Source organism: Sylvia atricapilla, chromosome 20 (genome assembly GCF_009819655.1).
Source record: "Sylvia atricapilla isolate bSylAtr1 chromosome 20, bSylAtr1.pri, whole genome shotgun sequence".
NCBI classification, from domain to species: Eukaryota; Metazoa; Chordata; class Aves; order Passeriformes; family Sylviidae; genus Sylvia; species Sylvia atricapilla.
In genome coordinates, this window is record NC_089159.1 from 8438692 (window position 1) to 8465716 (window position 27025).

At 45.0% G+C, this 27025-nt stretch overlaps 4 protein-coding genes across 7 annotated transcripts in view; 2 read left to right on the forward strand and 2 right to left on the reverse strand.

Moving 5' to 3' along the window:
• CLTC (clathrin heavy chain) overlaps positions 1 to 7721 on the forward strand; it is a 29743-nt gene extending 22022 nt beyond the window's left edge. The window contains exons 25-33 of one of the 2 annotated variants that reach the window (XM_066333496.1): positions 103 to 270; positions 428 to 577; positions 673 to 804; positions 960 to 1070; positions 1637 to 1807; positions 1927 to 2148; positions 3221 to 3241; positions 6063 to 6138; positions 6678 to 7721. In XM_066333496.1, the coding sequence (XP_066189593.1) occupies positions 103 to 270; positions 428 to 577; positions 673 to 804; positions 960 to 1070; positions 1637 to 1807; positions 1927 to 2148; positions 3221 to 3241; positions 6063 to 6138; positions 6678 to 6802 (1176 nt within the window). In that variant the 3' untranslated portion in view covers positions 6803 to 7721. The remainder of the gene's footprint in view (positions 1 to 102; positions 271 to 427; positions 578 to 672; positions 805 to 959; positions 1071 to 1636; positions 1808 to 1926; positions 2149 to 3220; positions 3242 to 6062; positions 6139 to 6677) is intronic. The other variant, XM_066333497.1, reaches the window with a different exon arrangement.
• An 856-nt stretch (positions 7722 to 8577) lies between these two features.
• The window catches only part of TUBD1 (tubulin delta 1), a 76120-nt gene continuing 57672 nt past the window's right edge, over positions 8578 to 27025 (reverse strand). Inside the window, exon 9 of the mRNA XM_066333503.1 lies at positions 8578 to 8589. The gene's annotated coding sequence lies outside the window, so the exon portion shown is untranslated. The remainder of the gene's footprint in view (positions 8590 to 27025) is intronic.
• On the reverse strand, positions 9148 to 10645 carry PTRH2 (peptidyl-tRNA hydrolase 2). 2 transcript variants are annotated; one of them, XM_066333680.1, is made up of 3 exons: positions 10607 to 10645; positions 10304 to 10396; positions 9148 to 9811 (listed from the first exon to the last, which is right to left on the reverse strand). In XM_066333680.1, the coding sequence occupies exon 3, from the start codon at positions 9788 to 9790 to the stop codon at positions 9275 to 9277; it is 516 nt and encodes a 171-aa protein (XP_066189777.1). In that variant the 5' UTR covers positions 9791 to 9811; positions 10304 to 10396; positions 10607 to 10645; the 3' UTR covers positions 9148 to 9274. The 2 variants fall into 2 exon arrangements, with proteins under 2 accessions (XP_066189777.1, XP_066189778.1); XM_066333681.1 differs by lacking the exon at positions 10607 to 10645 and having other exon boundaries at positions 10278 to 10395.
• The window catches only part of VMP1 (vacuole membrane protein 1), a 59858-nt gene continuing 43525 nt past the window's right edge, over positions 10693 to 27025 (forward strand). Inside the window, exons 1-6 of one of the 2 annotated variants that reach the window (XM_066333499.1) lie at positions 10693 to 10755; positions 14092 to 14223; positions 18399 to 18500; positions 20604 to 20739; positions 23021 to 23111; positions 24621 to 24731. In XM_066333499.1, coding sequence (XP_066189596.1) covers positions 18425 to 18500; positions 20604 to 20739; positions 23021 to 23111; positions 24621 to 24731 — 414 coding nt within the window. In that variant the 5' untranslated portion in view covers positions 10693 to 10755; positions 14092 to 14223; positions 18399 to 18424. The remainder of the gene's footprint in view (positions 10756 to 14091; positions 14224 to 18398; positions 18501 to 20603; positions 20740 to 23020; positions 23112 to 24620; positions 24732 to 27025) is intronic. The other variant, XM_066333501.1, reaches the window with a different exon arrangement.

Here is a 27025-nt window from a genome sequence, read left to right on the forward strand (position 1 = left end):
ATTTAGCTGACTCCTGTTGTACAGTCAGTTCTGTCATGGCAACCCTGTCAAAATCTGGGGTTCTGGATGGTTCCTGATGTGAAATGTCTCTGTGTTTCTAAGGATCGTGGTTACTTTGAAGAGCTGATCACTATGTTGGAAGCAGCGCTTGGACTGGAGCGAGCACACATGGGGATGTTCACAGAACTGGCAATTCTCTACTCCAAGTTCAAGCCACAGAAGATGAGGGAGCACTTGGAGCTGTTTTGGTCCAGAGTCAACATTCCCAAGGTGAGTGTCTGAGGCTTTAAATTTAGCTGAAAACACAGCTTTTTGGGCTGTCTGCACTCTCGCTTTTGCACGTGCAGCTCCTGAGGTTATTAATGAATCCTGATCACTGAATGAAATTCCAGTTAACAAATATTGCTAATTCTGCCTTTTTGCTCAGGTTCTGAGAGCTGCAGAACAAGCCCATCTCTGGGCTGAACTGGTGTTCCTGTATGATAAGTATGAAGAGTATGATAATGCCATAATCACAATGATGAATCACCCAACAGATGCTTGGAAGGAAGGCCAGTTCAAAGATATCATCACTAAGGTATTGTTTTCTTAGTGAAAGTTATGTCTGTTTTTCGTTTGGATTTCCCCACAATCAAAATCCTGCTCTGAATGTGCATCTTTACTCCTCTCTAGGTGGCCAATGTGGAGCTCTACTACAAGGCAGTTCAGTTCTATTTGGAATTTAAGCCTCTGTTGCTCAATGATCTGCTGATGGTGTTGTCCCCTCGGCTTGACCACACTCGTGCTGTCAACTTCTTCACAAAGGTAATTTTCCTGCTACCCAGCTCAAAGCAAAAGCTGGGAGAGCACTGAGCTGCAGTAGCATTTTAAATTGCTTAGCTACCCCCCTGCCTTCCAGGGAAGATGCTAAGGGACTTCCACAAAAACTGACTTGAATGTATCTCTGTGATTCCTTGAAGGTTAAACAGCTGCCCCTGGTTAAGCCTTACCTGCGCTCTGTCCAAAATCACAACAACAAATCAGTCAATGAGTCCCTCAACAACCTCTTCATTATTGAAGAAGATTATCAGGTATGTCTTGACTTGGAGCACTTAATTCTGGATTTATCTCATATTCTCAGCCTTTCTTTAATGTGTGGAAACCCAGTTTTCTTTCTCATTTTCAGTAGTTTTTACCTGCTTGCTGTTTACTTTGATTTCTCCAACATTTCAAACTGAATTAGTGGTGAGGAGCCAAGGATTAAATGGAAAAGTGTTAGTGGCTTTCTTGAGAGCATTTTGAGTCATTCCTATTGGGGGTAGAGTGGCTACTTTGTTATGAATGTGACAGCTTTTATTTAAGGCAAACAGGGCTAAGAAAAGGACTCACTGAAGAGGTAGACAATCGTGGTGTTTTCAGAGAACTGAAACTACTGTGTTTCAGAGAACAGCTGCCTGGTATTCAGAGACTCTTAACCTACTGAAAAAGACTGGAACACTATAAACTCCATGTGTGTCAAACATCAGCTTCTCAGATAGAACAGATCTCTGCTGGAGTACTTTCTCTCCTACAAGCAGGAATACAGAACTAATGGAAAACGTTTGCATTTTGTGGGTACATATGAAGGGTGACTTTTTTTTTTTCCTGCTTCACTCAGGCTCTTAGGACTTCTATAGATGCTTATGACAACTTTGACAACATTTCTCTTGCCCAACGTTTGGAGAAACACGAGCTAATAGAGTTCCGAAGGATCGCCGCTTATCTCTTCAAAGGCAACAACCGCTGGAAACAGAGCGTGGAGCTCTGTAAGAAGGACAGGCTGTACAAGGTGAGGCAGAGCCAGGCCAGCTTGAGCAGCTTTGGCTTGTTTGGCTCTGAGGGGAGCTCAGTTACCAGCACACTGTGGGTTGTTGTGGCCCCTGAGGCTGAGGCTCTGTCCCGTTGCAGGATGCCATGCAGTACGCTTCTGAATCCAAAGATACCGAGCTGGCAGAAGAGCTGCTGCAGTGGTTCTTGCAGGAGAACAAGAGGGAATGCTTTGGTGCTTGTCTCTTCACCTGCTACGATCTCCTAAGGCCGGATGTTGTCTTGGAAACAGCGTGGAGGCACAACATTATGGACTTTGCCATGCCATATTTTATTCAGGTCATGAAGGAATACTTGACCAAGGTAAGAGCAGGTGCCTCTCCAACACCCAGAGCTTGTTAGTTCACTGTGGTGAATGCCTTGAGATTGTCTGCTTGCTACTAACATCGATTTGGGCTTTGTCCAATGTCTGTCTGTCCATGTCCACACTTACTTTTCAGTCCATCTGGGGAGAGACTTCGCCCTCTAAGAGGCTGAAACACTTGCAGGCTTCACTCTTTACCAATGACAGAACCTACATCAGTAGTATTTGCCTGACCCTGGGCAGTGTCTAAAGTAGTTCCAGGCTCCAGGTGTTTCCTGTGCTGTGTCAGTCAGGAATCCCAGCTGGGATCAAGTTTTAACTAAATTCTAGACTGTGTACTAAAACAGCTTTATAGCTAAACCAGGAGATAACTTACTCTGCTATGCATTTAACTCTAAAATGTGGCTCTGACACTTAATGGCACTAAATTATGACTCAACTCTTATTTGAAGTGACTCAGGATGGGGGAACTACTTGGTAATGCTCTGACAGACTTGAACAGACTTGAGTTAAATCCAACTGTCACTAGCAAGATTTTCCCAGTTGAAGCTTTTGGAGTATCTTCCAGTGAAACGGTGTAAATTCCTTAATGATTAAGACTTTCCCAAGCTTGAGTTCAGCTTTTACTTTCATGCAGTCAGTGAAGACTGAGGTGCCTGTTTGTCCAGAAATTTGCCTGGCTGTTCCTTCTAAAGGCAGGACCACCCTGTAGTCCTGTTGCCAGCTTGAGATGCTGTTTTGGGGGAGGTGGGAAGCTGGCTGAGCAATACAAGTGTGTGTCAGAGATGCCTGCACCAAGCTAACACCATGCCTTTTGTGGGAGTAGTAAATTCTTAAAGATAAAAATTTCCTGGTCTGATAAAGGATTAGGATGTAGCTTTAGTGTAGATAATAAAGTAAGAGCCAGCAAGAAGCAGAGCTGCCTTTCTAAAGCAGATACTTCTGGTGTACCTTTGTTTTTACTCACCTGTACCTTACTTATTTCTTCCGTGACGCTTTTGTTTCTACCTTTTTATATGCTAAATATGGAATTTGATTTTTCTAAGCTGCACCTTCTGAATTCCTTTGCAGGTTGATGCAATAAAGGAAAAGGTGAAAGTTGATTCTTGTTTTCCATCTTTAAGTCTGGAGGACTAAGTCTAAGGATTCTGCATGAGTTTTTTTCTTTCCTATGTTTACTACACTGCTGCTACTGCTTTTTCCCCAAACAAAATATCACTAAAGCATTTGCAAATTGTTTAACTCTCACTAGCTAGTGCTGTAGGAGAAAAGTAGATCCATTTGCTACTAATAAGCTAGTAGATCCTCAGGAAGGGCATACAGGTGATCAGTTGGATCACAGTCAGCCTGCTATTGAAACAACACACAAATACTTACACAAATGCTATTATTTGACTGCCAATCTGACTGGAAGAAACTTCTACAATAAGAAATTGGTCTGTGAATCCCTAAATCAGTCTGGCATTTGCTGGTTGAAGGGCTGTGATCCAGTTCCTGATCTCTGGACCATGACTAATGCGTGCTGACCGTAGGCAGAGTAGATACTGGCTGCTTCCAGAGGGACTCTTCCTCACTCAGGTGTCAGTTCTCATGGTGCTGATCTAATCCACACAGTGCTCTAGTTCATGTAGAAAACTTCAGCTGTTACACCAAGTCTGTGGTTCTCCTCCCTGTAGTAAACTTCTAGTAGTTGTCCAAAAAAAGACTGCCTTCCAAGCTCTTCAGCTTCACTAAACGTCTCTTGCTACCTCATTTAAAAAAATATATAAAAATGGTAATGCTTATTGCTCTTCTGAGGCTACTCCAGGGCTTGCCTTTTGCTAACTTTGACCTTCAGAAGGGCAGTCCAAGGTTTTCTGTCCATCTGCTTCCCTACAAATGCCACTGTGATCCTCCTTAGCCCAGGGGTCAGCCTTAGCAGGAGTTTTCCATTAATGTGGTTCAGCAAAGGGCAAACCCAAGTGACAAACAGCTTTGAAGATGGACTAAATGCAAAAAAAAACCTGCTGCTTGTAAAGACACCACTGGAACTCAAGGCTAACCTAAGACACGTAGTGTAAGGTCCTTCAGCAGCTAGTTAGGAAAGTAGGAGAGCGTGTGTGTGAAAAAAGGTAATTGAACTGCAGTGTTTGCATAAACTACGCATGTGTAGCAGTCATTGCAATTACATCCCACTACTCCTGAAGCTCCAAGGCATTGCTGTGGGCTGCTGTGGTTTTCTGGGGGGAGCCTGTATGGCAGTCATCTTCAGACCTCACTCGTGCTTCAGTACTTTTGCCTCTTTTTCATGCACACATAACACGGTAACATTGAATGCATGTTACTTTTCCTCTGCAGCTTATTGCAGTCCCTGTGGAAAAGCCTTTCAGTCAATCTTGCTCCAAGTGTGTAGGGCCCTGAAGCTGGTGATGCTCGAGCAAGTGGTGTAAGAACCATCCCCGTGGGCTGGTTTCAAACTTGTGCTTGTTCTTGTCAGTATTTGTTCAGCTCTGAGGGGAGGCATCAAAACTGGGTCCAAAATGCATTGAATGTCCTGGGCTGGAGGTTTTCCAAGTTGTGAGTAAGCCAAATGCCTCTGCTTAGTAGCAAAGTCTGCACATTCTCTTTGGATTTGCATCTCCAAAAACTCGTGCTTTTTGTGTTCAGCGTGTTGCTGTTTTGAGTTAAAAAACAGTGCAGTTCCCAGCACGGTGTCTGGAAATGAGTCTTGGAGCATTGGATATGATCCCAAGCACTTTGGCAGCAGCAAGCCAGATACTGTGGGAGGCACCCACCAGGCTGGCCATGGAAGCCCAGTCACTGAGGGAGCTCGAGCTCAGGACTTCTGCCACTCCCTGGAGCTGTGCCTCAGCTTGAGGTTACAGAGGAGCAGGTTTATGGAACACACGTTGTAACTCACAGCTCTTGGAGCTGCCAGCAGAGATTTGCTCATGTAGCACAGTTAAGCTCAAAACTCAGTTGTGAATAGCACTGACCCTGTGTAAGTGCAGGAAACCTTCAAACTCCTTTATTAAGGACACGAATGGAACGAAACGTTACAATCTTGTGAGGTGTATTATTGTCTTTCAAAGTAATTGGCATGATTATCTCTGACTTTGTTCTAAATCTGATCTCCCAGGTAAAATACCAATACCTCATTTTGTGGTTTTAGTTTCAGGGCCTGCCTTAGACTGTAGAAATGCTGAGTTCCCTTGGATCTATCTCAGAAATGAGCAATATTTCACTACAGAAGTTCCTTCTCTTGCCTTTCTGTAGGGGTGGGCAAACAGCACCATTGCAGTGAAGCTGGCCAGGCTTGTCTGTTACTGTGTGTAAAGCTGGAAGGATTGGAGTATCTGTGGGTTTAGGCTGACTGCCACACAGTTCTGGAGTGGAAAAAGCAAGTCTTATACACATGCATTCTCTGCATTTGAACTTAAATTGCATGAGTGAATGGGTTTGGAAAGTGAAATCTCGAGGCTCAAGTGACATGTCGGATGCTATTGCAGTCTGCTCAATCCAAATACAAACCAGATTACTTTGCCCCAAAGTCACCTCCAGGGAAACTTCTCCAGGTCTGGGCATTATCTTGGCAATTGCTCCAGTTCCAGAGGTCTCCAACTGAGACTGAGCTCAAATCTGAGTCTCTGTCCAAAACTGTCCAGCTCTAATCCAATACAGAACCTTTTGAACAAAGCTTCAGCCTGGAGTGAGCTTTCAAAGTAGTTGAAAATCCCTCAGTGAGGGTTTTTTTCAGGAAACAGACAATCTTGACTGCACCAGTACCAACATTGCTACTTGAATTGATCTTAACTTGTAAATGGTCTCCTTTTCTTGATGGGTGTTGACATACCACTAAGGCTTTTCCACTTCTCTGCCACGAATAAGTACCTGTTTTAGAGGAGATTTCTTTAATTGTTGGTCTCAATTCCAGGTGGATAAACTGGATGCGTCAGAATCTTTGAGAAAGGAAGAGGAGCAAGCTACAGAAACACAACCTATTGTTTATGGTAATGCTTTAGTTCGTGTGTTATCAATAACATATTTCACTTTTAAAACAAGCTTTCCCTAATCTTGTTTTTTTTCCTGAGGAAGTCCTGGGAAATGGGAATGTTCTCCATGTGAAATCAAATCTTAAGAAATGTATTCCAAAATACTAGATAAGTGCCACCCTGTTGCTGTGGCTGCTGAGGTGGGCTGCAGGATTTAAGGTTGTCCTGGCTCCCTTAAGGAAAGCTCATTATACAGGAGCTGTGCTATTCCAGACTTCCAGCAAGTGGTTATTTGGATCTTTGTAATATGCTTTGTATCTAAAGCATATTTATACCTACTTTGTATTGGGTATTTTCTTTATGACCTATGTTATTCTAGTAAGGTTATTTTACACTGTAGTGTTTTTAGCCACGTGTTGTGTCCTGAAGTTTTAGCCCTGAAGAAGCCCAGCCCAGGTCAGTGGGTGAAACACAGAAATACCTCCTGGGAATTCTCAGGCGTTTTTCTGAGTGGTTCCTCAGCTGAGGAGGAGTAAGATGCCCGTTGTGTGTTGCAGGCCAGCCCCAGCTGATGCTGACAGCAGGACCCAGCGTGGCAGTTCCTCCACAGGCACCTTTTGGCTACGGCTACACGGCCCCTCCCTATGGGCAGCCACAGCCCGGCTTCGGCTACAGCATGTGAGATGCAGCACAAAGTCAGTCTGGAGCAGCAACTTTTCTTACTGAAACTCCACCGTCCCTCCCCGCTTCAACTCATAACAGGGAAAAGCAAAGAGTTCTGCCTCGTGTTCTTGTAACCTTTATTTCATGAAGGACTGGTTTTTTCTAGCGCAAACGATTTGAATCACTTCTGTTAAATCTTTTTTCCACATTCCATGTCATTTAGACTTTTACTTTCAGAAGGGGAATAGTTTAAACGACCTTATTCAAGTGGGCTTTTGCAGGACTGCTTATTACCATTAAGTCTATTGTGAAGATTCTGATTTGCACTCTATAGTGTTACACTCTAATATTGAATCTTAAGTTCATTGTATGTGAGCAGCTTACGGTATGTACTGTCTATTCTAAATGCATTTAAATCTCACTGTATATTTGGAGAAAGCTAAAGCCAAGATACCTGTATTTGACCTTGCAAGACTGCTGACAAGAGACAACACTAATCAGCATATCCTCCCTGGGTTGGATTGCATAGCTCTAAAAGAATTTAAAATCCGTACAGACAACCTTGCCTGACTTAAAATGAGTAAAAGTTTTGGGGTTTTGGTTTTTGGTTTTTTTTTTTTTTCCTTAACCTATGCAGGTTTTTCCAGTTATGCATATAGAAAATGCTAGTGTCTTTTTGCTCACTCCATATGTAACAAATGACCTTATGTTGTGCTGTATCCTGTGCTTTTGTGGGACATTCCATTCAGGAACAGAGCACCATGATTCCAATCTGTGTATTTACTAACCCTGCCCTGAGGTTTGTGTATGTTGGATATTGTGGTGTTTTAGATCACTGTTTTGAGTGTACAGAAGAGAGAATTCAAGCATATTGCTGTTCAGTTTTGTTTGTGCAATTTGAAATTACGCAATTTAAAAATAAATTACTGGACTGTGGACATGCTGCATAGTGGTAGCTTCACTTTACTGTCTTCAAAAAAAAAGGACCTTTGGACTCAAACCAAGTATTGCAGTGCTGGTAGTGGGGGGCAATGCAGGTGTGTGCAGCCAGGGGTCTGAGGGGCCAGCAGCAGAGCAGCAATGGGGACCAGTAGTGGGGTCTTGCACTGAGGGGGCAATACAGGAAAATATGTAATGCTTTTTCTAGAGAAAGATTATGGCAGAGAGAAGAAAATAGCACTTTTCACCAGTTGGCTGCACTGTGGTCAACTCCCAGCATATTCGACCAGATGATACATTAGGATTGTAGTAGGGTGTGCCAGTTCAATTGAGATCATGTTCTAGGTATGTAAATTGCCTTAAACATATTTAGCTTCAAATAAAATTGACTTAAATGTTTCTCAATGAATACTGTCATATTTGAGTGTAACGAGTCTGACAGCACTGGCCAGATTTCCAGCAGCTCTAGAAGCTCCTGTCTCTAACCAGGAGCCAGTCAGATCCAGGTCTCACTCCCTGTGAGCTGCACAGTTGTGTGCTGGGATCCCGGGGCTGGGCACTGCAGCCCTCCCAAGGACTGGCCTCACTGCCCCAGGCTCTCTGCGCTCAGCAGGGCTGGAGCACAAGTCTGCAGTGAGGCTCTAGGAAGGATTAAGCCTCTAAGTGAGAGGTGCAGTGTGAAAACATTTCCATCCTCTGCGTTTATTGGTGTCTCAGCCCCTCTGCCCTGCCCTCTGTGCCTGTGGAGAGCTGGAGATGGAGATAAATCCTGTTCCCAGCACTCAGCTGGAGCACGTGGCTGAGAGGCTGGCAAAGGTGCTCTCACAAACTGTCTGAGTAGAATTTACTGGAACCCTGGTGAAGGTGCTGTGAACTGTGCAGTCATATCTGCAACTGGGTCCTTCCTTAAACCCAGGAGTGCCTGATAATGCCAAAAAAACCAGGATTTGTCTGTCCCCGACTGCCCAGATGTTTATATGGAGGGTAACACCCCACACTTTGGCTTAGCTGCACGTTTTTGCACGTGTGGGAGCTACACAGACCCCTCCAGAGGCAAGCTCAGCTTCCAGCTGCTCCCCACAACTGTTTACTGGTCTGGGCTGCAAATCCAGTTGAACTGGTCAGCCTGGTACCAGTTACAAGCAGTTGTTTGGGCAGGAAGTTACCCCCGGCTCCAGTTCTTAACTGCTTCAGCAGCTGAGCCTTTCTGAATTAGAGAATGTATTCTCTACAAAAAACAGGCAGAAAGAGGAAACTCTTAAACTCTATCAACCACGGTACAAAACCCTCAATCAATTGCACAAGTTGTAAATTGACTTGGTTCCTTCTTGTGCCAGCTTTGCTTTCCTCATCTGCTCTGAGCCTAGAATTTTCCTTCTCCCTTTAGAACACAAGCAAGAGAAACTCATGATTTACAAACTCAAATCTTACAAAACTTGCTTATTTTATTAACACTGAGGGAAGACATGGAAAAAAAAGACCAACCCAACTTAGATTTTCATCCCTTCAGTACTAACATACATGAACACAGCCAGGTCTTTTTGATACCGGTTTAGAAGAGTTTAAGGTGACCAGAAACTTTATCTATGACATCAGCTGGTCCTGGTCCGATCCCAAGGACTGTCCTGGAGCCTGGAGCTATTTGAGTACGCCCAGCATCCTGGATCAAGCTCACAGTCAGCCCCAGGCGCTTCGCCTCAGCCAGCAGCTGCACCAGAGTCTCTTCATCGGGAGCTTTGAGGACCACTTTAGGTTGGCCGCAATATTCCCACTCCTTCAGGAGCTCGGGGTTCCTTTTGTGGACCTGCTTGTAGGCAGAGACTGCAGCATGGGAGCACTGTGCTGCCACTTTGCCCTTGCCCATTTTCAGGTCGTTGCGGACGATCAGCACCAATTTGAGCTCCCCGGACTCTCCCATGACGTCGGCCTCGTCCCCCAGGCTGCTGGAAGGCTCTGGCATTGTTCCAGGCTTCCTGCGGAGCCTCCCGCGGATGCCCCAGCCCAGGCACACTCCACACACCACTCCGATGACGACCTTCAGGAACTCGGGCTCAAACACAGAAATCATGGTGGATTTTGGGGACTGCTTCTGTAAGGGGAGAAAGACACAATTTACTTGAGCGTTTCTCAGCTTCTGAGAGCATTTCGTGTGCTCTCACCTGGTTTCCACTTGGGTTATTTGAAGACAAAGAACATTTGTTAGAAACACAAAGGAACAGTTCCCCGGACACACTGCAAGCACCTCACTGGCTTTAGCAAGCAGAGCTAAGATCAAATGGCAAATTATCATAGTACCATGAAATAATTTGCGTTGGAAAGGGGCTTAAAAGTTCACCTGTTCCACCGTCTGCCATGGGCAGGGACACCTTCCACTATCCCAGGGTGCTCCAAGCCCTGTCCAGCCTGGCCTGGGACACTTCAGGGACCCAGGGCCTCCCCACCCTCACAGGGAAAATTTTTATTCCTAATATCCAATCTCACCCTCCTCTCTGCCTATTGTAACCCACTCTCCCTTGTCCCGTCACCCTAGGCCTCAGTAAATCGCCTTGCCCCACCTCTCCTGTAAGTTCCCCTCACGGACTGGAAAGCCACAATTAGGTCGCCTCGGAGCTTCTCTTCTCCAGGTTGAACACTCCCAATTCTCTCAGCCTTTCCTCATGTCAAAATTACACCTAAAAAACGGCGAGAGAAACGGTGAAATGCTGGAGGTTTTAAGCCAACACCCTAAATTCAGCAGAGGAGCGGGGCCGCCTCCAGCCCGAGCGGACACGGAGGGCAAAGGCCCAGCGGGGCCCGAACCGTGCGGGCGCCCGCGGCCCTCAGGGGGGACATGAGGGGCCATAAAGGAGCCATAAGGGAGCATCCATCCCCTCACCGCTCAACCGCCGCTCCGCCGCGCCCGCCCGGAGGTGACGAGACCGCGGCGCTCGGGAAGTGACGGAGCCGGGGGCGGGACGGGGCGTGCTGTGCCGGGCCGTGCTGTGCCGGGCCCTGTTCCGCCTTGTGCCGGGCCCAGGGAGCTGCTGGAGCGTGGTGAGTGCGGGGCCGGGCCCGGGGCTCTGCCGGCGGGCGGGGATCTCGTCACCGGCCCCTCAGCGGGACCCTCAGCGCTGCCCGTGGCTCCCCTCAGTGTGCCCATGGCTGCCCTCAGCGCTGCCCATGGCTCCCCTCAGCTCTGCCCACGGCTCCCCTCAGCTCTGCCCACGGCTCCCCTCAGCTCTGCCCATGGCTCCCCTCAGCTCTGCCCATGGCTCCCCTCAGCTGTGCCCGTGGCTGCCCTCAGCGGGACCCTCAGCGCTGCCCGTGGCTCCCCTCAGTGTGCCTATGGCTCCCCTCAGTGTGCCCATGGCTGCCCTCAGCGGGACCCCTCAGCTCTGCCCATGGCTCCCCTCAGCGGGACACTCAGCGCTGCCCTCAGCTGTGCCCATGGCTCCCCTCAGCTCTGCCCATGGCTCCCCTCAGCGCTGCCCATGGCTCCCCTCAGTGTGCCTATGGCTGCCCTCAGCTGTGCCCATGGCTGCCCTCAGCGGGACCCCTCAGCTCTGCCTATGGCTCCCTTCAGCTGTCCCCACGGCTCCCCTCAGTTGTCCCCTCAGCTGTGCCCACGGCTCCCCTCAGCTGTACCCATGGCTCCCCTCAGTTGTCCCCACAGCTCCCCTCGGCTCCCCTCAGCTGTGCCCATGGCTCCCCGCTCCCTGCCGGCCCCTGCGGCTCTGAGGCTCCTCCGGCAGGCGGAGAGCCCCGGCCTGGGCGGCCGCCGGTGCTGTGCGAACCGAGGGAGCCGTGAGGGAGCCGTGAGGGAGCCGTGAGGGGCCGGGCCATGGCCGGGAACGCTGCGGAGGGGCGAGGCGGGAGGGGAGGCTGCTGCTCGCCGGCTTTCAGGGCGAGAAATGAGCCGCTGCCGTGTCACCCCGCTGCAGAGCGGCTCTGCTCTTCCAAAGCCCCGGGAAGGGTTGGGATAGACCCGTCCTTCTCCGGCCCGAGGGACGGTGCCTGATGACACAGGGAGAAATCCCTTCTCCCTGCGGGCGGTCAGATAGCCATGGCCTCTGTGTGCTTTTCCATTGGAAATGTGCTGTGCTTCCCCGGCTGGGTGCTCCCTGCATCCCCATGGGCTGCCTGCGGCTGGTGGCTGTGAGGCCCAAATCACCGGGGACATTTCTGCTGGCTGCGGTTCAGCACCTCGTCTGGCTTTTATTTCTCCAGGCAGTGTCATCGGGTGCTTACAGCAGATAACAAAGCAGCAAGATTCCCCTTTCATTCCAGTTTTGCCTCTCAGATGCTCGGCAGGTCATGTAGGTGGCCTGAGGGAAGGGAAGGGCTGAAAAGTGCGTTTGGTAGCAGCTATTTATCTCTGAAGTGCTGTGAATCCAGGTTATCCCCTTCCGACTGCACCTATGGCATTTCTTGAGGGTTTTCTCCTGCCCTTGTTTTCTGTGCTTACCAACAAGTGGGTATCCTGGTTTAGTTAATGGTGATAATGTGGGTTGAGGTGGAGAAAAGCGTGCTGTTATTCTTTCGTGTGTTGTGTTTGGCCAGTGGATTTAGCTGCTGTTTTGCTGTTAGGAATTCTGCTCTTTTAGGGATTGTTTCACCTCAGTTTGGTGGGGAGTTCTCATGCTTCCTAACACCTTATGATAACATACATAAGCTCTTCTTAATATGTTAATTTTCCCATTGAAGCAGTCTTTGTTATGTCAATTCTCCTCCTTCCAATCCATTATTTCTGCAGCACGGAATAGACTTGCCTTTATTCTTTATGGGATAAGTGACAGTTGTAAGGATGGCTTCATCCCGTTTTCACATGATTGTTTCAAAAGCCAGTTTCCACTTGTGCAATGGGAGGTGAGCTCTCTCTGTTAGTCTGGGCTTTGTTTCGTGTCCTGCTGAGCTGCTGAAACCACGGCTGTTTGTAATTGCTGTGGGGAAAGGGTAGGAGGAGACTCAGGAGCTCTGAAGTGGGTGGTAGCAATGAGGAAGGTGAGTAGGCTGGAACAGCTGCACTCTTTCCACCTTAAAGCTTTTTTCTAAGTTGTTGTCTTGGAGTTCCTTCTGAATGTCACGGCTGCCTCTGCATCTCGTGAACAGCTCTCCTTAGGGGGATCTCTGCCATTTACTTTAAAAACTGTGGGTTTAAAACAAACAAACAAAAAAAAAAAAACCCTATAATACCTGATGTGTTGTGATGGGAGACAGAGCAGGTTGGAAGTTTAACTTCTCTTCCTTTTGGACAAGCGTGAGCTGGGTGGACTTTGCCATTCCCTGAGGACAAAGGGCACAACCCTGAAGGTGTTGCAACACTGAGCTTTTTGTACCAGCTTCAAACACAGTCGTGAGACAGCACCAAAACCACCAAACCTCGCTGTTTTTGGTGCTGCTTGGACCAGAGGGAGCCAGGAGGTGTTATTAGTGAGGCAGGCAGTTGTTCAGGGTATTTCAAGTTTATTAAAAGAATATTTTTCTTTCTCCCAGGGCTCAGAATTGGCCTCTGTGAGCCTTGTCTGGGCAGTGTGTCCTCACTGGATGGCCAAGTGTGAAACCTGAATTGGCTCCATTTAGAGACTGTTCCTGTGAAAAGCAGAATTTGTTATCTCAGGAGCTGCTTTCAGCCACTCTGGGCTTTGTCAGGTCCTTGTGTTCATCCCTTTTCATCTGTGCTGTGCCTCTTCTGCATATCCTCTTATCCCTGGATCTCACCTTTTCATCTATTTATTGCACAGCATCTCTACTGCTTTTTTATAGCACCTGATTGTACTGCTGGATGTAATCAAAATTCATGTTTCACCAGGAAAAAAAATACACCAAAAATATCAGTTTAATATATATGTGGCTTTATTGGCAGGGACAGAACTTTCAGGTAACTCAAAAGAAATTGCATGGCATCCCTGAAGCTCGTGTTACAACAGTCTTTCCTAAAAGGCGTCCCAAAGTCTTTTTAGAAAAAAGAAAAAAAAAAAAGAAAAGATAATTTTAACTCTAAATTCTGTGATTTATTTGGGTAGGAATTGGAAAATAGGTCTGGTGTACAGAGGCATAACCCACAAAATGGAAACCTGTGGTCTTTAACTGAATTACTTCTCCTTTGAGGAATTAAACTTATTTTAGTTAGGAAAACATTTTTACTGTGGGAATAAACGCACTCCTATCAAAATAACCCATTACAGCGAAATCTGTGGAGATTTGGAACACCTTTCAGATGTGGCCTCATTTATTTTAATTGAATGCTTCCCAGGAGTGCTGAAGGGCTGGAAAAATAATCGAGCAGTCGCTTTTTTTCTATTTTGTGTCGTCTTCAGGAAAGTCATTAACCTCCAAGTGAGGGGCTGTGTCACTCCAGTGTCACATGGACCGTGTTCTCTTGCTCTGCAGGGGCAGCAGCTTTGCAAGAGGAGTCGCTTTGGGCTCGAGTGCTGCAGAGCTGAGGACGTGGTTGGGCTCTTCCACTGCCTTCAGATCCTGGAGAAGTGCTGGAGAGGGAGTAACTGTGAGGAGCTGGAAGGGGTATGTAATGTTTCACTTCCAAACTGATCCCATCCTTCACCTGAGTGTGTTCCTGTGCCAGGCAGTCTTTGGCTTTCGAGGGAAAGTGCTCTCCAGGCTGGTTTCTTTGCCAGGGAATTGTTAGCTTATTCTCTCTGTCGAGCGTTAGAAGACTGAAAATCAAACCCCCCTCTCACAAATGTGCAGCACTGTCTAGGTTAGTGTAATTCTAGATTAGTGTAATTCTTCACCCACCTGGAAAGGCTGGATTTGAATCCTTTTTTCCTCCTTTTTGTGACTGAAGAACAGGGGTGTAGAAAAAGAATGAATATGAGAAAAAGTTGAGGAGAAAGAAGCAGCAGGATTGGAACATCTGGCTTTAAATGCAAGAAATCATTGGAAATGATGTGCTGCTGAGGTGGCCGGGGGAAACAACAGAATGCTCTAACTCTGGTTTTGGAGCTGTGTGAGCAGGAGCTGATGGAGATGAGAGTCAGGGCTCTTTCAGTAAGAATTGGTGATTCAAAGAATGTCTGGGAGAGCAGTGGGATCACAAAAAAGCTTCCTTGTTGTTCCAGCACACTGGAAGGGAGTCCTCCAAAAATCCTTAGTACAGAACGAGAGTCCACATTCTGCTCCTCCAAGTGAGAGTGCAGACACCCAACTGCCTTGGCCAAAACTGGCTCCTTTTGCATAAGTGCACCCAACACTTGGGTGCTTCCACAGCCTCCCCAGAGCTTCAGAGAAGAGACTTTTATCCTTTTCTCTGATTCCAGAGAGCACATCCTGCAGTGCCCCATTCTGCTGTGTTCTCATGCTCTGGTAGCTTGTTTTGCTTTGTCTCACTTATGCTGTGAAGTGCCAGTCACAGTTTTACCCTAAACCCTTTTTGTTGGCCAATTTGCATTTTTGACTAGCAATAATTGTCTTTTTATACTTCATGTTTTGGGTTGCACTAAAGCTCAATGGTGTATTGTGAGCCCTTTGTTCAGCCCTACAAAGCAGTTCTTGTGTGAGCTCAGCTCTAACAAATGATCTAAGCCTCCCTGATACAAAAACTGGCCACAGTTGGGTTTTTTCGCTCTTTTAAATAGTTTATTTTTATGTTTGCTGCTAAGTACTCCATGTAGCAGGCAAATTTATTTTTAGAGATGGGCTCTGTGTCTTTCCCAGCATCTGTCAGAAGTGAAGTTCTGTTTAGCAGATGGAATTTAATTTCCTGTGGTGAGCTCTCATGGCTTGGGTGTAGATTTGAGAATATGGAGCGAGTTAATGAAGGATAACTCCATTTTGGGTCAGACTCCCAGTCCAATTAATCCCTGTGGGGAGGCATCAGTTAGTGGTTCTAATGGGCATCAAGCAGCACAGCAGATCAGGGGTGCTGAGCTGAGGGGATGTGCATCCTCCAGTCCCTTTGTAAGATGCTTTAAGTATAATTAGACTTGGGTAAACCAGGGAGGTTCTTTTCTGGAGCCAGGAAGGATTTGCAGCCTGTTCAGCCCTGCCGTGTAATAGATATCCCATCTCCAAGTCACCTGTGGTTTTAAACAGGAATTTTTAGAGCTTTCCTGCAGAATGGTTGAACTTTAAGACCTTCTTGACAAATATTTGTCCTACAGAAGTGTGGATTATTTATCTGCTTCAGTGCAAACATTGACTTGTGTACTTGAGGTGGTGTTATGCAAAGCTAATCCTGGATTAGTGACTTTCCAAGCAGGCAGGGTAAAAGTGGCTCTGGCAGCTGAGCTCCTGAAGAAAAAGAAAAAAAAGCTGTCATGCTTTGGGAACAGCACACCTGAGACCCCCAGAGGTGCAGGAGTTTTATGGGCTGCACTGGAATTCAGCCTGGCCTTTAGCATCAAACACAGGGAGCAGTTGGCATTGCACTAAATGAACTTCCTTGGGGTGTAATTAAGCTGAGAGCAGAGACCAAACCAGTCCAGACTTTAATTTTTGAAGGCTAGATTTGCACACGTGAAAAAAAAAAAAAAAGGTGGATTTCAAAATGAGGAACGTGTGGCTTCTACTGAAATTTGTGGCTTTTTTTTTTTTTTTTTCTCTAATCTTTGCTATATTTAAGTCAACAAAATGTGACTGAAGTTCCCTAAGCCAGAGCACTTTTTTTTAGTGTTGCTGTGTGTGCTCAACAGCTCTGGATGGCTTTTGCTTCCTAAGCAGCTTTCTGTGAACATCAGCCTTGCCTGTGTGTGGGTGTGTCATTTAAACGCTGCCCTCTGCAATTTGAGCTCTGTGTGTGTAAATTCCTGCGGTGTATACATGGGGATGTGTGTGTATAAACTTACAGTGTAGACGCTCATAAGTACTTATTTAAATATATAAGTACTTATATATATTATATATACTTATATATGTTTTTATATATATAAATAGATATTTAAATATATAGAAAAATAAGCACAACTGAGTGCAGTCAGAAAGAATACACTATCCGCCTGTGCTGATGGAATTAAGGGGTGGCTGAACATTTGATCCTGATATTGCCACAGCAACTGGCCTCTTATCCTCAGCTGAGCTCCAGAGTGTCAGACTGCTCTAAACTCACCCGGGGAGAGGGAGAGCTTCCCATTTCCCTGGGGTTTGAGCAATTCCTGCCCTGCAGGTGACTGCAGAGTGATGCTCTAGAGCTCCCACTGCAGCACCTCTTGTCCTTGGCTGACTCCACAGCTCTTTCAGCATTTTTCAGCTTTTTGCAAAGGTGTTTTGTTCATTTTTTTAGGTGGTTTGGGTATTCTGGTTCGTGTTGCAGTGAAGAAAAGCTGTAACATGCATGAGATGAGTGGCTGCTGCCTTGTTTAACCAGACAGATTTCTGTTTCTGCACATTTTGTGTCAGGGGGAGGTGTTGGAGAAAGGATTTCTTCCTGAGACCTCAGTGCTTTTGGCTGCTGGATTTTAACTAAAACCCTTAATAATTAGATTCTAGCTAACAAGTTTATCTCTATTGCAATTAATGCACAAGGCTTGTACCTGTTTAAAAAAAACTCCTGTCTAAAACTGACTTGTGAGATGCTGGAAATGTCAAATACAGTATCTGAAATCTTTGAGCATTTTATTTAAAAATTTGACAAAATTAGTGCAGTCTGAATCCAAGGGGTGACCTCACTCCTGTTTACCAAACCTGAATTGCTGCTTGGCTCTTAAGCTGAACATAAATCAATGGGGAAGTATTTTTTCTGTAGAACTTTAATTTCTTCCACTGGACAGTTTTATGTAACCTGTCATTTTAATATTGCATCACTAATCTTTCCAACAAAAGCAACGTATCAAAAACTGCAAGTCAAGAGTGCTTACAGGCAGAAATACAGTGCAAATAAAATGCTTTACCTTTGTGGGACTCTCTTTTCCAAATAAAACTCCAGAAACTGTTTTAAGATTCAAGAGAGGGTTTTTGAAACAAGAAGTCTGACTGGTTATTCTCTTTCTGTTTGATTGCATAAGAATTGTCAGCTGTTCAGGTTGGGTTTTTTTTTTAAGAAAAAAAAGCAGCTCTTGCAACACTCTGGTTTGTGCTGGCTCCCACTTCTTGCATTATTTACTCTCCTGGAAAAGGAAAAACCACATCTGTTCTTTTGGGGTTTTGTTTTAGGGCTGATCTCTCTAGAGAGAGGCCAGAGCAGCAGAGAGTATGGACAGTGTCAGCAAAGCTTCCATCAGAAAGCTCCTGTCCTCTGAAGAGTTTGTGCTTCAGAGGTGCCAGCCTGTGCAAAGCAGGAGGGGCAGCTCTGTCTCTTGCTTACCACACTGAGGGCTGATCTCTCAGCCAGGGAGCTTTCTGACACGATAACAACCTGCTAAAGCTTTAGTGGCAGGATGAGGAGCACACCTGAAGCCCCAACCTCAGGATGGAAGTGAGGTTTGTATGAAGCTCTGCTGCACCTGGAGCCCAAACAGTGGGTTGGGTCGTGGAAGGGGGTTTGTTAAATGAGCTTTTGTTCAGCTGTTAGAAGTGAGGGAGTTTTGTCATTTGAGTGAAAAATTTAGAATTATGTAGGTGGAAATGTTTTAATCTTTGTCACTGTGGGGATTGAATCACTTTCTCCTGTTGGAGGGTGTAATGCAGGCTGAGTGTGGGTTTGGTTTGGAGAGCTGCTGGGTGTCTGTGTGTATCCTCTGACTGTGGAATCCTCCTAACCAGAAACACACCTTGTCCTTTTTTGGGTTTTTTTCTGCTCTTAGGTCCCCACAGGTGACTGATCTATGAGATGGCAGAGAATGGCACAGACTGCGACCAGAGACGCATAAGAATGAGCAAAGAGCAGCACAATGGGAACTTCACAGGTAGGTGGAAAACCACTTGGTGTTCTCAGCTGGCCTGTTTGGGGTGTAAAACAGCACAGGATTGAAAAGGGATGGATTTTGGTTTCCTGTCGAGGTCAGGCTGGATGGAGCCACCTGCCCTGTGCCTGGGGGTGGAATGAGATGGGCCCCTCCCAACCCAAACCATTCTGGGATTCTGTGCCCACTTAATGCAAAGGGCCTCAATGCCTGAATCAATCTTAGAAACCTCAGTCACCTCCAAACCTGGAAGGATTTAGGATTTCAAAGCCATGGAATAAATAGATTCATGTTGTGTATTTCCATTCACATCTCTCTTACATTCTTTCACCTCCCAGAGTTGTTGATTTTTGGTTCACATACATCTGAGGCCCACAAAGCTGACCTGGGCACCAACAGGGGCTACAACAACAACAACAAACCCTAAAAAAAAAAAATGAAACTGTTGACAAGTGTGTGGCTGTGGAAATCAGGCTGTACAACCCCACCCTTTGGCACTGAAAAGTTCTTGGTAATAAAAATCTGTTTTACTCTGGGACAGATCCAGTTATTAGTCTCCCAATTTCTAGCTGTTCTGTTGAAATTCAATGTCACTATAATTTATTGGTTTCAGTGATAAATTACCACCAAAACAGTTTTAACTACTTCAGCTCCTGCCTCTCCTCTGTTTTTCCTACTGTGGAGTAGCCTGAGGTCAATGTTTAGAACTCATGAAAAATAACCTGAGAACAGTTAATGATGATTTTTGTGTCACTGAAGTCTCCGTGCTGTGTAGTAAAGCATGGAAATTATAATCATCTTTGTCTGTTTCCTGTCAGCTTTGAATGTGCCAGTTCCATATTTAATTAAGTTTTGTAATCAAGTGATTTCTCAAGTTGTGTGCAGTCTTACACCATTGTCTTTTACGACCTTTTACTAAAAACAAGGTCATAAAAACAAGGTTGAAACATCTTTATTACACATATTAAACAAAAAAGATTAACTGCATGTTTGTATGTATGGAACAAATTAAAGCCTTTTCCTTAAAGACTTAAATCATTCTGTAACTCTGAGGGGATGTGGCTGCTCTTCAGGATTTGCCAGGATTTCTCTTAGTTCATCTTAAGCAACTGATTTTACAGTTAAGGAATACAAAATTAAGTGGGCTGTGTGACTAATGAGATCTGCAATTTCTGTGTAAATATCAGCATCTGGTAAGTTCAGTTACTGGAGTAAGACTGAAGTAATACATCTTGGGTTACAATATGCTGGAGATCAGATTAGATTAATATTTTAAAAGCAACAGCTTTGTAAAAAATCTAAAATTTATGAATATTATTGCAATGCAAAATAGAATACATGTGTTGTGACTGGATAGTAAGTGATGTTTAAACAAGTTTGGTGTCTGTTTGCATACAAGTGTATTTTTTTTATTGTTTACTGGTATTATTTTTAAAATCTTATTCCAGAATCCCTTTTCTTTAAAAGTTTAAAAATTATGACTGCTCATTAACCTTCCAACAAGCCATTCTCCTCCAAAAAACCAGCTCAGGCTTGGGGTTTTATTCATCTTACTGTGAGCACAGAATGACACCTTGATTAGGAAAGCCTTTTTGTGAGCAGGACTGGGTGTGAGCTCCATCCCAGGCAGGGCTGTGCTCCAAAAGCAGCTCCTTTCCACGGGAGGAGTTTGGGAGAAGCTGGGCAGGCTCCTGCCTGGCAGGACAGGTGCTCTTATCCAGTTACACCGTGCCTGAGGGGGATAAAGAGCACGTGTAATTCCATCTCCTGGAAGTGGGAGGCTGGGAATAGCTCTGCTGGGAAAGAAGCAGCTCAGAAGTTCAGAGGGAGATGTCCCTGCAGCAGGTGCTGAGGTCACATGTGACCTGGGGTGGTGGCTGGTTTCAGGGGGGAGCAAACCACTGCATTCCCTGCATGTCACCTCATTCCTGAGGCACTGGCAACAAATGCTTTGGGAGCAGGAGGAAAGATGACTGAGGGCTCACATTAACCTTATAACAAATTTAAAAAAAAAAAAATCTGTGTATTTATTTTTGGGTGGGATAACACCTGACCTGCCAGCCTGTGCTTTTAAATTTTATTTTTTTTTCTGCTTTTCATTTGCAGATTCCTCAATGCTGAGTGAGAGGAAGCGAAGGGAGCGAGAGGAGAGGTTGAATATTGTACTGTGGAAAAAACCGCTTGTTACCTTGCAGTATTTTTGCCTGGAAACTCTAATAAACTTGAAGGAATGGACCATAAAGTAAAGATCATTTCTTTAACTTCTACTAAGCGTTCTGGGCAAACCCATGCTCTGATTCAGTAGGTCATTCTGACATCTCCCTTTCCCTGACGATTCTCAACTTGAAAACTGTTTGTTTTTTTCACAGAACATGTGTATTTTTGTCCCTTAAAGGTGGCTACTGGAACATCCCACACTTGTAGCCATGCTCTCAGACCTTCTGCCTAAATTACCTGAGTGCAGCAAGGTGCTTGGGGGAGAAAATGGCAAACTGCCTTTCTGAAGAGTTGAATATTCCAGTTTGAAAGAGTGGGACAGTGTTTAGGGATCCTTAAGGCACAGGGATATTGTGCTTTTATGGCTGCAGTGTTAAGCACTGACCTACTAATGCAGGTGTTGGTGTCACTGAGTAATCTTCAAATAGCTCAGCCAGGGCAGAGATCAGGGTTCTGTGGAGCTTGCGGTGATGTTTATGATGCTGTGAAGAGGACTTTGCTTTTCTGTGGCCCTTTTACAGCAGGAAATGATTTATTAAAGCACTTTCCCTGAGTGTTATTTCCACACTGGATAAAACCAGCTTTTATTCCAGTGAGGGAATTTGTGAGGAGCAGTGCTGCCATTCCCTGCTGGTGCTGAAATGCAGAGTCAGTTCCTGAGGCACAAGGCCCAAGGGTTTAGGCAGCCAAAACATGAGTATGATTTGCAATGAAAACGCCAAGAGTAGCAGCCATCCAGTGCTTGTGTTGGTAACTGGGCTCTGTTGTGTTTGGGATTGAGTTTTACAAAGCTGTTCCCAGTCAGGAGACAGGATTTAATGTCACCTTGGGTGACTCCAGCTGCTCCTCTGCAGGCTGAGCTGAGCCTGGTTGTGCTCACTCCCCCTCTGGGCTGGAGGTGCTGCAGTTCAGATTTACTGACAGAAACTTCTGGTTTCCAGGTTCTTTTGAAATTATTTGTGTGAAAAATACCAGGTTTATCTAGTGTAGTCTTAATTCCTTTTTATACCTTACAACCCCCCTCAAAAAAAAAAAAAAATCAACCCCCCCATGCCTATTTATTTTACTATGTGCATTCTTTCAGCTACCATCAGGAATTGTCTCTGGGTCTGACATCTGTAATTTCTGACAATCTCCAAGCATTTATTTAAACTAAGCAGAAATAACATTCGAGGATTTATTTTAAGACCTCAAATCTTATTTGGCTTCCTAGACATCCAATTCTGTTACAGATAGCACTTGCCTCCTCTGCTGAGCAGCACATTCAGTTGTCTGCCACTCCTCTGACAGAATTTTTACAGAAAATAACCCTGACTATTACAAGCTATTAAATTGAGACCTCAGATTGACTCTTAATGATCTTCTGTGTTCCGTTGCATAAATTGTGTTTTGAATGACAACCATTTGGAAATTCAGTTGTCATACTAATGTAAGCAGCACTAACTTTAATTTTAAAATGTTGTGAGTGCTCTTTTGAGTTGGGTTAATATGAAATATTAGTGACTGTTTTTCCTGTATTATGCCTCACATTTCTATCTTTCTGTCTGAATAGATAAGATTATGTTCATAGTTTGCTGTTCTAGTCTGGGAATTTTAAGTAATGCTAGCACTTGCTTTTTTATATATCATAAAGTGACAATATAGTAGTGTTTTCTGGAAAATTAAATAAATGTGTTTGCTAATCTACTGTGTGTGGCCACATACACATCAAGCAGAAAAAACCCCAGTAAAACCAAACATGCTCAAAAATTATTTGGTAACAAATTACTTTGCAAAACACTTTTCTCTCTTTGCTCACCTAATGTTTCAGAGTTACCTAAAATATATTTATTAAATTTGGAGCTGTTACAAGATACTAATTTTAATAGATAAGGGGAAACAAAAATAACAAAAAGAAACAAAATAATGTAAAGATTTGTTGCTGTGACTGTCACTGTGGTTCTGCCCAGCAGCACAGTTGGAAATCAGCACTTCTGAATTACACCCAGGGCCAGTGCAGGGCCTGCTCAGGGCCGGGGTCTGACTCTTGGCTCCAGAAGCTGAATTGTTTTCAGCTTGTGTTTGTTTGCAGACAGTTACTTTGTTTTTCTTTGTTCAAAAACAAATAAAATATGCGTGGCTGAACTTTGATCTCTGGCTTGACAGCCACGCAGAGATTTTTCCCTTAGGAGTAAAGGCTCCCCTGATACTTTCTTGGGAGGTTTACACTGAACCATTGTCCCTGCTGAGCACATCCAGGGGTAACTGTGGTACTTTGAAATGCATGCTTAATGATTAAACCCCCTAATTTGCCATTTGTCTTTAAGATTGTGGCGTCGGCGAGGGGTCCTGGTGTGTGTGTTGCTGGCGCTGGCAGTGCTCACAGCCCTCTACTACATCCAAGGAGCACATCAACAGGTACCACCTCTGCCTCCCTGACTCACACTCCCTTCCCTGGGCTGGGAATTGAATGAATTGTGCCGGGATCTCCATGAATTTCTGATGTACCTTTCCAGCTGCTCGCTGAGGTTTTTTGTTTCTCAAGTCGTGACTGCTGTGTTGGGTGTGAATGTTTCAGAGGTGGGGAGGGATGAGCTGTGCTATTTGAGCTCTTCTGGTGGATCTGGAGGTGTCTCATCTGTTCCTGAGTAAAGCACACCTCGGGTGCTGCAGCACTCCTTCCCAGCCGCTGTCAGCGAGCTTTTAATAGCAGTGGGGGGCTTTGGAGGGAAAATGTTTCCCTGAGCTGTGGCAGAGCTTTGTGCTTCCCAAGAAATGACCCTTGTGTTTCTGTGGGTCTCCTGCCCAGCTGGGACAGGCACCTATAGAGATAGAAAATGGTTTCATGGTTCACATTCTATTTCTGGTTTCTGTGATGCTTCTTTTTGTTTTCAAATGGTCCTTTAAAGGCTTTGTGGAGCTTTGGTGGGCACAAAGCTTTTGCAGCACTGGAAGTGTAAGACATGGCTTAAGCTTAGTGATGATGCTGTTTGCACCTTCCCATTTCTCTTGGAGTTTCAGATTCTCCTGGAGGACAGACAGCCCTTTTAAAAACCAATTCCAGCTGACACCACAGCTCTGAAACGAGCAGGTTCCCAGCTCCAGAGAACTTGCTTCCATCCCTCCTGCTGTGGTGTGGCACTGCCTGCCTCAGGGACCTGCAGTTCTGGAGCCCAGGTGCTGATTTCCCCGGGTTCCCTTGAGCCTGCAGGGAAGAAACCTGATCCTCTGGGGCTGCTGCGGGCAGTGTCACCCTCAGCTGACAGCCAGTGCAGGAGCTCCCTGTTAAGGAGGTGTCAGCCACATGCACTTGGCCTTTTCAGGATGTTTTTGTGCCCCGGCATGGTGGGACTGGGTAAGAATGGTGTAAATTCACCTTGGCGCTCTGGATCCACGGATGGTGTAAGAGAGTGTCCAGAACTTGCTGTGGCTTTCCCATATCCCCTCACTGCTGGGTGCAGCACCCAACCAGCATTTTAATGTGTTCTTAAAAAGTAACAAACCTGCTGCTCACTGCTCCAAGATGCAACATCCAGCAGACTCCCAGGGAGTGCAGCTGATTTTATTCCTTTATTTAAACTGTTTTGACAATTTCCTGAGCTGCCTGGGCTCTGCTTGACACTTTCTGGGGCTTGCTCCTCTTAGGCCTGTTCTGGATTTCAACCTGCTACTATTGAACCTGAATTTCCATCTGTCTTCTTGGGAATTTGCTGATGCCAAGATGTGTGAGGGTTTTCTTTTGAAAGTGCAATGTTTCTTCTGCATATCTGTGTTGTTACTGTAATAAATTGAAAATAGAAGTATTTAGGAGTCTATTTCAGCTCTTACAATCTAGATAAATGCCTGTGTTAGCTTGTAGCTTAATTTTCTCCCTTGGAGATTTCATAATTTCTATTTTTTTTCTTTTTTTGTGGTTTCCTTGCTCAGTATGTGCGGTACATGGAGAAGAAGTTCTTCTGGTGTGCCTACTGGGTAGGATTGGGCATTCTCTCCTCTGTTGGGCTTGGAACAGGTCTCCACACCTTTCTGCTCTACTTGGTAAGGATATTTCCACACCATGTCCATTCTGAGTTGAGTACTTTCATTGTTGCATATTTTAAAAGAGGTGAGTAAATAATTTTCTGCAAGTTTTAAACATTAAATACATCCAGAGTTGGTGCTCTGGTGAACACTGTCCATGTTCCACACTGCATTATCCTGTTCTGTAGTTTGCAAGCCCTGGGTTTTTTGAACTGTGGATATTGGCCTCACTTTGAAGCAATGAGCCAAATCTGCAAGCTCTATCCTCTAATCTCCTCATTTAAATGAAGCATGTTCTACTGTGTGTAGCTCAAGTGTTTCCATTTAAAAATTTTCAGAGTATTTTTTTTAGTTGCTTAAAATGATCATTTTTCTAACTGAAGCCACCAAAACAGGCAGCTGGTTTGAAGTTCAGTCTGTATTAATTTTGCTTTGAAAATAATAGCAAGAACAATGTTTTTCTATGAAGATAAAATATGAAAATTTGCATGGTGTTGTTTATCTCGACTTAGCTATGGAAGTCAGGGAAATGTTTGGGTGTGTTTTGCTTTTGGCCATTGGATTAGTTCCTGGGTTATGAAACCACTGTCCTGGATTCAAGAAAAGGATTCATGGCCACAAAATAATTAAAACCAGTTCATGCAACAAATGTCATCTTGTATTTGGAACAATTACAGATGTTTACTTTCAGAGCTGCTTCAATCATTAACAATAACACAGAAGACACTACAAGAAAGTCCTGCCTTTCCCCCCAGCAGGGCAGTGCCTGGGAGATGGAATGGCACTCAGAGTGACTCTGAATTCCTGCTAAACAAAACCAAGGCTGTGCATTGAGCACTCTCACACCCCAGGCCACTCCAAGATGATTTTGGCACATGAAATCTTCCTAAGACAGCACCACTTCTTTTCTTAAAGGAGGTGGAACCTTTCTTTAACTCTGCATTTAAAAATCGGAGTTCTAAATTATTTCAGTGTGGAAAAATTAAATTCCATAGTCCATCACTTTGATTATTCTGTGGGATACTTAGGCCATGACCTGAGCTGACACTGAAATCATTTATAGAAAATACAACTTCTCAGTTGGTTTCTAACTGATGATGGGTGTTTGGGAAATTAACAGCCCTCCAAAGATTACAGGGATGTGTCACCCAGGAAAAGAAATTAAGTTTAATATTGTTAGAGAAGGTATTTATTTGGACCATAAAAGGGAAGGCTTCACAAAACTTTGTTAGGAGGAGGAAACAGACTAAATAGATTACACTGAGTAATTAGAAGGTTGTTGTAGAGTAAAATGTAATAAATATGCACCATCAACATCTAAAGTGTAATACTACTGAAGAAATACTGGTTTGCTTTAAATGCATGAGGCATATTCCTTTTTCACTGAAGGAATTCCGTGAGGGCAGTGAGTGTAGGAAGAACGAGAAGCCAGGATTTATTTCCTCTTTTTTTTTTTTTTTTTTTTTTTTTTCCTCCTGAGCAAGATTTAGTGATTAGCATGGTCTGCTCAAGTCAATTAACACCTTCTGGACACTGTCTGGGCACCTCGTGGTTTACACCTCGGTGGAAACCACGCGGTTTGCCACTAGATGGCAGAAGGAGTGTAAAAACAGCAGCTCCCGGCCCTCACAAGCCGTGTTTGCTTTTTAACTACCTGAGCTGGTCATGTTCTTATCGCTGCAGCTGGAGCAGCAAGGTGTCCATGGAATACGTTATCTCTGTAATAAAACAGTGCTCGGTATCTGCTCCCTGGGAGAGGGAACAAGGAGTAAACATGAGGCTGCTGCTGCAGCTTTTAGGGGGAACTCTTTCAGAGTGGTGTTCTGGATTTAACCCATCTGGAAATAACGCAATTAGAAGCTCCAGCTCTCAAAGGGAGGAGTTGTAACTATTTTGCTTTGTTATTTGTACAGCAGTTCCCTCTAAATAGAAATATGACACCTTAAGTGAGGCTCTCAATATTAACTTCTGCATTACCATTGATCTGCTTTTCATGTTCCGTATACTTTAATTACTTTTCTTCATAATGCTAAAACTTACTCTTCTGCCGAGTCAAAGAAATGAAAAGTTACAAAACAAATCCTCCCCTGCTTTACTGCCTGGATTTGCTGGCAATAGAGGACAGCCCCAGTAAGTGCTTTCAAATTGCTTTTAATTAATTGCTCATTTTAAAGCTGTATGTACAGGGAGGTTGTTGGGAATGCAATTACACGCTGGGAGAACAATGCCCTTGGGCCCACCCATGTGGTGCTGAGCTCTGCTGGGACTTGCAGCATTGTCTGTGCCACCGAGGGCACGTGGAGGAATTGATG